We start from the raw sequence: 12737 nt of genomic DNA on the forward strand, positions 1-12737 counted from the left end.
ATTGAACCATAACACAGGTAATACCTAAATAAAAATTATGAAGAAAAAAAAAGGTGTGTAGTTTGTTTTCATCAGTCCAGACACAACGCACCAACTATTTCATGGACATAACTCTGTAAACAAACTAGAATATACCATTCTGCTTATTGATGTGCTGTTTATGCCACTAAGTGTCTCAAGCTAAACATAGCAGCCTGGCACTTTGTTATCATGACTTTGTTTTACAGTAGACTGACAAGAACCTGTGCAACATGAATCCTGGAAACTGCATAAAGCCAGCCAATCAGATTGAGCCTTTCAGTTTCAAAAAGCCCTTGCTGTGTTTTTTGTCAATACTCATCATATGGTCCGTGAAGAGTGAGACTGTCATCTCTAACCTGCTGCCAGAACACTGAGAGGAATCACAAATGGGTTTTGTGGAATTCTGGATTATGCTGATGAATAAGTTTTGTACGATACCAAGGACACTACTACCTCTGAGGTAATGCTGCAGAGACAAACACTCACATAACCTACACAACCATTAAACATGTCAGGAACATTTCTTATTTTCTGAAAGAAATAAGAACTTTTATTGAGCAAGGAATAAATACTGTTCTTTCAAACCTCTATTTAAATAATCCTGGAAAACAAGTATCAGCAACGGTTTTTAATACTGATCAGATATGTTCCTTGAGCAGCAAATCAGCACATTAGATTGATTTCTGAAGGATCATGTGACACAGAAGACTGGAAAAGAGCAACACAGACATTCTGTTACATTTCTTTTTAAACACATTTTTGTGTTCCAGAGGGGGAACAAAAAGTTTGTAATAACATGAGGGTGAGTAAATTACTAAATTGGAATTTCTGAATAAACTATCCCTTTAAAAGCAGTGTTCATAACTCAGAGGTATTGCCAAAATAAACCCAAAACACAGCTAATAGAGCATGGCTTCCATTCAACACTGCTTCTCTCAACAGGCAAAATGGTTTTAGAGCCAATCAAAAGAGGAATCTGAGCAACCGCAAAAGCATATAAGGAAACACATACATGCCAAGGTGAATTCATCTCACTTAAACCATCAGTAACATTAAAATGACAAGCCCTAACACAATTGGGAACAACAGCTGAGATTATGGCCCGCTGCTCCTACTTATCCAGCCTCAGCCAATCGGCAGCCACGATTGTCTCCTGTGCAAATACCTCAGCCCGAGTCCTCAAACACAGGACATTCCTGCTCTGTGAATCAGCTGGAGTTTGGAGCCGAACGGCCTACCTGAGAGCCGTCTTCTCACGCTATACCTCTCAATTCATCTCTGTGTAAGCTCTGAAAACACGAGTCACACTCCAATCATGTTTAATCCCCTCGCTTGTCGCAGATATCGATCTGTCATACCATTAGAGTGGATTGTGTAGTATGTAGCGCAACCAGCGGGTTTAGAGGAAAATCAATATGGCTATTATAGAGCCATATGTATTGAAGGCATGATCGGTCATATCTGCATGAACAGGGTGCAAAAAAAAGAGACAAAGTAGCATGCAATGTGTATACTCTGCAAAGTATCCTCACTACCAATCACCAAAATACAGTATACAACCCAAAAACACTGCTCATAATACTGGATCCCATCATACAATGCTATCGACTTGACCTGATTTTGATTTTGTCACCAACTCACCTGCAATTATTCAAACATAAATCTCACAATTATATATAAACTCAAAAAGTCACAAATACTTTTTAAAATCAAAACTGTTTGAACCTTGAGTGTTGTGTTATGACACTGGACCTGGGTGCAATGTGCTGCCATGGGTATGGCTGTAGTTTAATGCCTATATAGTTGCACTGGTGAGCACTGACATGAATAGTGTGGAAAGGCCTTAAGAAACACACTAGAATTTATTCCCAATACACCAAGACCAATGAAATGGTGTAAAGGCAGCACTGGCCCAACACAAAAGAGTAATTTGGCAGCGTCTGCACAGCCACTAGACATACAATTTTGAATGATCTTCTCTTTAAGAAGGGTTTTCAAACAAGTAAACACAAATAGTCTAAAAAGACTAGCCTCTTCAGCGCCTGCCACGTTTGGTGCCCCCTTGTCTCCTCTAACCGATGTCTAGGCGACTGCCATTTTAATCGAGGGATGGGAAGTTGCCACTTTGACACTTGGCAGAACTTGGAGGCCTCTCAATCGCTCAATCCTGGGAATGCAAACAGCCGTGGTCTCCCAAACGGCTTTCAACATCCCTCCCCCTGTAACCTGGCCAGCCCCTGCACCTGTGCCTCTGTCTGTGTCTCCTCCCTTTCGTTCGTTCTCTCTCTCTCTCTCTCTTGCTTTTTTTGGGAGTGGGAGGGGGTTATTGTAGGCCAGGTGTGAGAGACATTGGCACTGCCTCAATCAGACTCCTTGTTGTCGTCTTATGTGGGCAGCAGATGCCTAAAAAGTTGCCCAGCTTGCACACACGCAAGCACACAAACTCCCAACACATGCAAGAGACAACACAGCGCCAAATGTCGGGTAGTTCACTCAAAAAGTACATTCTTTCATCATTTAGTCACCCTCATGTTGTTAAAAAATAACAACAACAAAACTTATAAAAAAAATATGACATAAGACCTTCCTCTGTGGAACTCCAAAGACGACACTGGAGCATTTAAGAAAAAAAAAAAAAAATAAATAAAAAAAATTATATATATTTCAATTAAAAAAAATACAATTTTACAAAAAAAATTAAAGCTCCACAAAACCATCATTACATAACAGTGGTTTATATAATGCTGGTACTACATTATACATTATTGTAATAATATTATACAAGTGTATTATTCCATGCATTCCGAAGTCACACATTAACTTTGTATAAGAAACAATTATTCAATTAAAACCTGTCCTAGCTCTTCTCTGTTCATGGGTGAAATAATGATGTATGTTTGTTAACAAATCAGTATTTTGAGTTAGAATTATTCATTCATAAAAAAAATTTTAATTCAACTCACTGATTCAATGATCTAACAAACAGAACCTCGATTAATGTCTCACAGGAAGAGAGTTATACACTGTAAAAAAAAAAGTAAAAAAAAAAAAGGCAAATGACAAACAAAATCCTTTGTCTGTAAAACCTTTAATGAAAATGTGTACAATTATTGTTTTTCCACTTTATTTCATTCACCAGTCATTTACCAATTTTTTTAAGGTTTTTTTTTTTTTTACGGTGTAAACATCTGAGTGAACAATTTTAACTTCTTTATGTTCCTCACAGAAATCTGTCATAAGACTTCAGAAGATTTTGAATTATTTAGACCAACCGTCCTTTTTGAAGCTTCAAAGTCAACATTCATTCTAATTAGATTTTTTTTTAAATACCACAAAATGATTCTTATGTTTCTTAAAAGACATAAGTCACACAGGTTCAGAAAAACATGAGGGTGAGCACATGACAGAACCTTTATTTTTGAGTAAACTATTCCTTTAAGAGGCTGCTCCTGCGTGCAGGCAGAGCAAAGCCCTCAATGGCCCACAATGCTTTACAGTTTACACTGCATCTGCTGCTCTCTACTCTTTGTGCTTGCTTAACTCTCTGCATTGTCCGTCTCGCCTCTTTTTAGCCTCCCACTCGCTCCACGTAAAGCTGTTTTAATAATGATGTCTCCAGGACAGTGCTCTGATTAACCATTATATAACAGAGTATTAAGTGACAGGTAAACCAGTAGCAGGTGCTTTCTGCCCACACACACTCTGTCTCTCTCGATCTCCCATAGGTGCTTGCAGCTTGACAGACAGAAGGTCTCTGTGAAGGTTTCTTTCAGGAGGGGGTTGAAACGGACATCTGCTGGGGTCTGGCCACTGTGGTGTGGAAGCGGTGCGTTGTGTGGCGTTTGGTGGGCGCTGGGCAGCGTCGTCTTTGAAGTGGCGACTGCACTCAGAGCTGTTTTGTTCCCTTGAAGCCGGTGGTGGGATTAATTCAGACTCTCCAGAGGAAGAAAAGCATCTTCAGTGGGCCTACGCAACTGTTTGTCAAAGGGGTTTATGGCACGCCATGAAAGTTGTCCCATTAAACACTGGGCTTGATGAATAGGTCTTCCATAATGCTAATGCCACCCATCTATGTGAATGTGTGATTGAGCCTTGAATGTGGCCATACACTCAGATCAAAGTCAAATCCTGTTTCAAAGGAGATGGGCGACTTTAAAATGAGTAACACGACAAAGAGCTCCCAATCATAATGCCAAGTGCAACATAAAAGGTAGTTAGAATGAGGTAAACACTTAGACAGCTGCTGTGTGGGACAAATACATAATTTTTTAGATCTTTTATCAATATTTTTCAGCACTGAATTAAATGCTTTTACTGCTGAAAATTTGACATATTTGCCATATTAGATGATTTTATTTCACTGCGCTCTCTGCAATGCACTCTGGGACTGAATTGGCTGTGAACTATAGCTCTGATATTGTGCCAAAGTCTGGCCAAATTAACGCATAATGTTCCCAAAAGACTTTAATAAATTCACAAATTGGACATGGCTACAGCTCTTGAGTTCAATTCTTAAAGGGGTCATATGATGAGATTTCAATTTTTCCTTTTTCTTTGGAGTGTTACAAGCTCTTGGTGCATAAAAGAAGATCTGTAAAGTTACAAAGACTCTGCCACGCCCCCCTAAAACAGCTCATTCAAACACGCCCCACATGTCTATGTCCCTATGTGGAAATATTTGCATAATGCTAACCAAAAGTACACGCAAAGAAAGAAGACATGGTTTCAGTAAGCGCAGTTAGTGTTGAAGCAGCCATGTCAGGGAGATGTTGAATGTATCTAGACGAAAGCAAAAACGCTTTATTTGGCCTTCTGGAAGTAGATGCAATTAGGAATCTTTAAGATTACTTACAACAGAACAGAAACGCATTTTATGGATGACTGTTTTGTGAACCTAGGAGAGGAGGCCATTCTGACGTTGCTACGACAATCTGGAGCTTCTGAATCAGCTACTGTAAGTATGTTTTGTTATTAGAGTAAATTCTATTGAATTTTCAAATGAGTTTTGCACGCTGTGTGTGTGTGTGTGTGTGTGTGTGTGTGTGTGTGTGTGTGTGTGAGTGTGTGTGTGTGAAAGAGAGAGAGAGAGAGAGAGAGAGAGAGAGAGAGAGAGAGAGAGAGAGAGAGAGAGAGAGAGAGAGATATGGTCACACAGTGGAGTCAGCTCTTAACAGTCTGTGGCTTGTGTACTGCAAACACATACGAGCTTCATCACTGTGTCTGTCACATGACTCTGTTACTCTTTCAAGCTTGAACTGATGGTAAAACTAAGGACAATATTAACTGTCTTTACATTTATTTTGAAACATGAAGCTCACGATTACGGAAAGGGGCCAAAAAAATCACAGTGCACTGGGTCAGCTGACCAATCAGAGCAGACTTTTATGATGTTTTTGTATAATTTTTGAAACTTGAAATCTTCAATTCTCATTCACTGTAAATTTTGTGTTCCACAGAAGATCTAGTCCAAATGATGATCTAGTGATGACAACGATTTCATTTTGGCTGAACGATTTCTACAATTTGAATAAATATCATACAAATTACAAGACGAGCAGCTTTGCTGTAATCCAAACCCAATCAGGACATTTGATGAAAAATATGAATCAACAGAGAGGACCAAAAGTGTATTAAAAGCTCTGTGTGGCCGAGGAAATTAGCAGCTTATGATTTGTTTGTTATAATTAAAAACATGAAGGCTGACATCTTCTGTATGTGAAATATCTCAGTCTGAGAATACCGCACTATATAATGGCATCTGTTTTCATACTCTCTCTTTTTCAGCTGTTTTTAAAAGTGCAGACTCAGCTCGAGTTACCCGCCAGGGATTCAACCAACTCTTTAACACTGACCTCTGAGAGAGTGAGAGCGGGTCACTCACCTCTTTTTGGCCGGGCAGTCCTCTGAATACTCGCTGCTTCCATCTGTGCTCTGAGAGCAAGACCCGTTCTCTTTACGTCCTCCCTTAGACCCACATCCATTCAGCTGCCCGTTTGACAAGGAAGCTGTAGAGAAAGACAGAAACAGCAAAAACATGAGACTCAGTAACAACCTCTAGATGCAGCATGTCAAGTAATCAAATTTAAGATGAAATATCATCACCACAGTGGGGTTTTGCTTTAATAATGCAATGCAGAACTGACATGGAGTACAAGCAAATGGAAAAAGAGAGATGGTGTACTTTAGAGTCCAACTGAAAGATGCAAGCTGAAAAATGATGACTTCTACTTAACACTCAGCATGAGGTGCTGTAGGTTGTTGGTAGACTTTTAATGTTTTGATGCAAATTACAAATACATTAAAAAGTTGAAACTGAAACATTGCTGTCCATAGACCTATTCACAATGGCACCAACAAAATTCATCAAGAATTTTTTTAATTACCCGTTTAATTTAACCAGGATTTTATGGTTGAAAGTCAACATAAGACTTTGAAATTGTGCCATCACCAGTGTTCGAGTTGTGCTGATTCAAGTATGCAAATATGAAGCAGTTCATCATTACATAAGCAATGAAGGAGAAAGTTAAAATGATCTGCAATCTCTATATAATAAATAATAGATTAATGGTATTGCCATTATTATATCCTATTATAAAATCACTTTCATGTTGTTGTTGTTTTGGTGATTTTCCCTTTTTTTAATTTTTTAAGTTACATTTTATGCAATACAATAAATTACATTTATAACTGAAAACTAGGTCTCCTCCAATCTCCGTCTGGCAAAGAAACACTTTTTAAATAATATTTAAGCTTCCCTGTTATGTCTGCAATTTACATTGTTGAATAATGGACGTTTAAAGCATGTGATTATCACAAATAATGACCAAAAATAGGAAAATAAATAAATATTTAGCACTAAAAGTAAGATGAGTGGGAACATTATTTAAGACAAGAAAGGACGTAATACAATGTGTGAAGAGCTTTGGATGTTAACATTAAAGCATCTGGGATTATGGAGTTAAATTTTTATTTTTTTTGCTCAGCTGATTTAATTTCTGTGTTTAGTAACATTTGTTAAGCGAATATCCAGAATCATCAAACATTCCCATAGCTGGACCTCAAATCTCCAACCGGCCATAAAAACAGCTGGAGAAGAAAGAAACTACAATAAAGCTGCTTTCCAACACATACACGAAAAGCTGTAAAAATGCTTCTCTCTCATATACAGACCAATATGGCTGGACTTCAAAGCATCCATGTGAAGTCCTAAGAGGTCTATTCTCTCATGCCACAAAACATTGTCTTTGAGAAAATTGGGACTGTTTAACTCCAAATATAAAAGCAGCAAAACAACATGTCCTATATTCAAAAAGACTCCTCAAGTGCAAGGCCAAACAAGCTCGCGAGCCGCTGCCTTCATCAAGACACAGGAAGCCAAAACCCAAAAGAGCCGGCCAAGCCAAGCCGACGTGGGTGGAGAGGGATCAGATTTAAACAGCTTAACGCGGGCTGCTCGCTTCCCGTGCTGTGTTTTACATATGTTGGTCTCACTTGAGTGGCTGTGTGAAAGACAGTTGGAGTCTAGCAGAGCCAAACGTCCTGTCTCCTTCTCTCTCTACAGGCCGGGAGAGCGTGTGACGGTTTATCAACCGTCTGTCCTTCAGGGCCTCTAATCATATTAATGCGCGTTTAACTAAGTCTGTCGCCTCATTGCATTCACCTCCTGGTTTCCACAGAGAGCAGCATGGCACAGGAGCATTGTGCTGTTATGATGTGCAACCCATTAGTTAATTTTGAATATGAGAAAATCCAGTATAGGAGTGTCCGGTCACATATCAGATGCTCATAAGCATAACTGTATCAACACAAAAGAGTTATAATACTCCAAATGAACACATAAATTGTTTGTCACTAGAAACCTGCAAAATTATGCCATGGTTAGGAGCCATTGTGCTGCCCATTGACTTGGCCTGGTCCTTATCTGGACTGAGGACAAAAAAAAAAAAAACTTCAAAAATATTTGGGGTCAACTGATGTGTGTTTTTCAGGGCCAATGGCAATTATTACATATCAAGTAGACCGATAACTGATATTTTAAACTTTTGAACTATAGATATAGTATATGATATATATATATATACACAACCCGAATTCCGGAAAAATTGGGACGTTTTTTAAATTTTAATAAAATGAAAACTAAAGGAATTTCAAATCACATGAGCCAATATTTTATTCACAATAGAACATAGATAACGTAGCAAATGTTTAAACTGAGAAATTTTACACTTTTATCCACTTAATTAGCTCATTTAAAATTTAATGCCTGCTACAGGTCTCAAAAAAGTTGCCACGGGGGCAACAAATGGCTAAAAAAGCAAGCAGTTTTGAAAAGATTCAGCTGGGAGAACATCTAGTGATTGATTAAGTTAATTGATATCAGGTCTGTAACATGATTAGCTATAAAAGCTTTGTCTTAGAGAAGCAGAGTCTCTCAGAAGTAAAGATGGGCAGAGGCTCTCCAATCTGTGAAAGACTGCGTAAAAAAATTGTGGAAAACTTTAAAAACAATGTTCCTCAACGTCAAATTGCAAAGGCTTTCCAAATCTCATCATCTACAGTGCATAACATCATCAAAAGATTCAGAGAAACTGGAGAAATCTCTGTGCGTAAGGGACAAGGCCGGAGACCTTTATTGGATGCCCGTGGTCTTCGGGCTCTCAGACGACACTGCATCACTCATCGGCATGATTGTGTCAATGACATTACTAAATGGGCCCAGGAATACTTTCAGAAACCACTGTCGGTAAACACAATCCGCCGTGCCATCAGCAGATGCCAACTAAAGCTCTATCATGCAAAAAGGAAGCCATATGTGAACATGGTCCAGAAGCGCCGTCGTGTCCTGTGGGCCAAGGCTCATTTAAAATGGACTACTTTCAAAGTGGAATAGTGTTTTATGGTCAGACGAGTCCAAATTTGACATTCTTGTTGGAAATCACGGACGCCGTGTCCTCCGGGCTAAAGAGGAGGGAGACCTTCCAGCATGTTATCAGCGTTCAGTTCAAAAGCCAGCATCTCTGATGGCATGGGGGTGCATAAGTGCACACGGTATGGGCAGCTTGCATGTTTTGGAAGGCTCTGTGAATGCTGAAAGGTATATAAAGGTTTTAGAGCAACATATGCTTCCCTCCAAACAACGTCTATTTCAGGGAAGGCCTTGTTTATTTCAGCAGGACAATGCAAAACCACATACTGCAGCTATAACAACAGCATGGCTTCGTCGTAGAAGAGTCCGGGTGCTAACCTGGCCTGCCTGCAGTCCAGATCTTTCACCTATAGAGAACATTTGGCGCATCATTAAATGAAAAATACGTCAAAGACGACCACGAACTCTTCAGCAGCTGGAAATCTATATAAGGCAAGAATGGGACCAAATTCCAACAGCAAAACTCCAGCAACTCATAGCCTCAATGCCCAGACGTCTTCAAACTGTTTTGAAAAGAAAAGGAGATGCTACACCATGGTAAACATGCCCCGTCCCAACTATTTTGAGACCTGTAGCAGAAATCAAAATTGAAATGAGCTCATTTTGTGCATACAATTGTAAACTTTCTCAGTTTAAACATTTGCTATGTTATCTATGTTCTATTGTGAATAAAATTTTCATTTTATTAAAATTTAAAAAAACTTCCCAACTTTTTATATATATATATATGTCTAGTGCAAAAAATTAAATTAATGTGAAAAAAAAGAATAAGAGCTCTGAAAAAATATATTCTTTAAATTATTTTAAACATCGGTTTTGAAAATAACATACAGATAGCAAAAAAACTACACAGCTTTTATCATAAAACTAAGAATTCAAATATCATCTTAAAAAAACATATTATTGGGAAATATAGGGCGATAATTGATAATTATATGCATTTAAGTAGTCTGCTATGAAATTGGTCATGCAAATTACAACTACGTGACAAATACTGCAAGTGGGCTCTGGTGCAAAACTAAATTTACTAAAGTGTTGCATATGTCCCTTATAATAAGTGTAATAAGTGCGTGTCTGGCCTGTGGTGGCAGATGCAGTTGGAGTTGATTTTTGGCCAAAATAGGCTGTTTGTGTCCTCTTAACGCTGCCACAAAATGGATGCCTGTGCCACATTGTTTGGAACACAAAAGCTAAAACATGTCCCCTGATGGTCCCCTTTTGTCTGCTCTGCCAGCTGAGCTGGGAAACGATGGGCTTCAGGAGCAGAGCAGCCAAGTAGTGATCTACATTCACATGGAGGTTGGTTTCTTCAGACATCTGAAGACCCTCCATTACTCATGGATCTGTGCATTGAATATATTAAGATTATGAAATTATTAGATTATGAAAAAAAACACACACATAAAAAACATAAATACATAAAAAAGTGTTAAACAAAGAACTAGAGAATTAGCTTAGAATTAGCATTAGAGAAAGAACAACACAGAGTTCCCAGAAAAAGCACTATATAAATGTAATAAATTATTATTATTATTATTATTACTTGATGACAACTCTCTGTGGGCAAAGCGCTTTACAAGAAAGGGGGGAATCCTGGATGATGCACCAGAACGCCCACCACACACCAGCTTACTGGTGGAGAGGAGACAGAGTGATCAAGCCATTCAGTGTATGGGGATGATAAGGAGGCCATGATGGTCAGAGGCCAATGGAGAAATTTGGCCAGGATGTCGGGGTTACACCCCTAGTCTGGGATTTTTAATGACCCCAGAGAGTCAGGACCTCGGTTTAACGTCTCATCCGAAGGATGTCATAATCGGAGTGGTTTAGCAAGGAGGAAAAAAAAAATGCTGACACACTGAAAAGCAAGATGATTAACAAAAAAGTGCATCTGATGCATTAGTACATCGATAAAAAATAAAAATAAGAAAGCAAATGCAGATCCATACCCTGTGCCATTTTTTTTTGTTAACTGACTTCTCTTGAGCAGTAAAAATCATCCAGGCTTACTAATGTACGGAAGGAACCATAACTGACGCTGATCTTTTCGTGTCAAAACGCTACGTTTGCTTCTGTGGAGCATATGCATCTTTGAACAAAGTCTTCACGCATCACCCTTCGTTAAACACTGCGTTCAAAGGGATTAGCATTACCCTGAGGTAACAATGCAACGTAACACATACGACAACAAGAAAACAAGATTAAGGGCTGTTGTGATAAGAGCTTATTATCAGTTTAAGAGTTTATTCAAAGAGTGTGTATCTAGCCCCCTGCCATATTCTCAACAGAAACCCCTTTGGCTCGAGTCTCTCTGAATGTTTACATGCGGAGCGAGGTGTTGGGGTTTAAACTCCTGCTGTTTTATAGTCACTGGGACGAGATAACCGTCCACAGGGCAGCTACCCTGAATAATAAACTTTGTTCAGAGTAGCTGAGATATTTGCAAACAAAATAAAGTTGTGAAAGACAGCAGGCCCGTTTAATATGCTGTTCGAGGACATCAATCAGGTAGCAGACAAAACACTGACAATGTATGAAAAATATGGAAAAGTCTTTCAAAAATATTTACATTAGACAACAAACCCTGTTGTTAAAATAAGACGTGAGCTAGGACCTTAAAAGTGTCATCAAACTAAATTTGCAACAATTGCACCTTTGATCTCAAATATTTGTGAAACAGGACACTTAGCGAGAAAGTAATTTTTTTTTTAAATTTCTTATGGCATAGTAAGTGGACAATTTCTCACAGTTGCTTTATTCACATCAATTAAATTATTCTAAGTAAAGAGAAATGGCCTGTTACTCCTGACATAAACTATCAACTGGTGAAAGGGAATAGTGTCTCACTTCTGTTTTATTTCTTTTATTTTTCATTCTTTTTCCCAATTGAGTGATAAAAAGGGTAAGCCCACTTCAAGAGAAGGCTTTCCCCCTCGTCTCTGTCTGGCTGTGCACACTTGTACTTATGAGGCCTGTTCTTTGTTCCCTGTAGAGTCTCAGAGCTCTTTTTAGTGAAAGCTCTGTCTTTCTGAGGCCCGTGTGAAGTGAAGTCCCAGAGTGCCGAGCTGCAGCGTCAGACACACAGCTATCAGACAACTTCCAAAGCTCTGAAGTAACCTGGATCATATGGCACTTTTATACATAAACTCACTGGAAGCCTCCTTAGGAGCTTCCTTTGACCAAAAAAAAAAAAAGTAGATCAAACCAAACTATCTTTGTACTGTACTCACAGAAAGTGCTAAATCAAATCTGGCTGCATTCATATGATTCAAATCATTAATAAAGAGATTTTAATATCAAATGGGTGACCATACATCCTGTTTTTCCCAGACAGGTCCTGGCTGGGATTTCTAAATGTTTCTGCCTAAAATGTAAAGGTTTGGCTTTGTTTTGCTCTCTAGTTTTCATACCTTATATGTATGTTTTCTGTATTGCTTTGATTGTTCTCTGTACATCCCACCTTTTAAGGCATGCCACAATTGGTCAATTATGCGCGATGCCTGCATGCTCCTTTTCAGTCATTACCTTTTATCCAGTATAGTTTTCTAAACTACATTTGAGTTTCGATTCTTACCCCCTTACGTCTGCGATTTTCATGTACCAATTCGGACGGGACTAACATCTCCGTGTTTATTACAGAGGTGGGAGGGTCTGATTTGTGCATCTGGGCATCACAGAGATCACGCGCTCTGTATGCGTGCATTGTACGAAATTCTTTGCCGGTAAGCAAATATATCAAACATGCGCTCGGGAAGAGCATCTACGGTAATTCACGTTGGCCAAAACACAC

The 12737-nt window shown here is 38.9% G+C and overlaps 1 protein-coding gene across 1 annotated transcript in view; it reads right to left on the bottom strand.

Annotated features, from left to right (window-relative positions):
• Positions 1-12737, bottom strand: part of jarid2b (jumonji and AT-rich interaction domain containing 2b) — a 115704-nt gene that overhangs the window by 40583 nt on the left and 62384 nt on the right. The window contains exon 3 of the mRNA XM_059556720.1: positions 5903-6026. Within this exon, the coding sequence (XP_059412703.1) occupies positions 5903-6026 (124 nt within the window). The remainder of the gene's footprint in view (positions 1-5902; positions 6027-12737) is intronic.

The sequence above is a fragment of the Carassius carassius genome, chromosome 8, assembly GCF_963082965.1.
Source record: "Carassius carassius chromosome 8, fCarCar2.1, whole genome shotgun sequence".
NCBI lineage: Eukaryota > Metazoa > Chordata > Actinopteri > Cypriniformes > Cyprinidae > Carassius > Carassius carassius.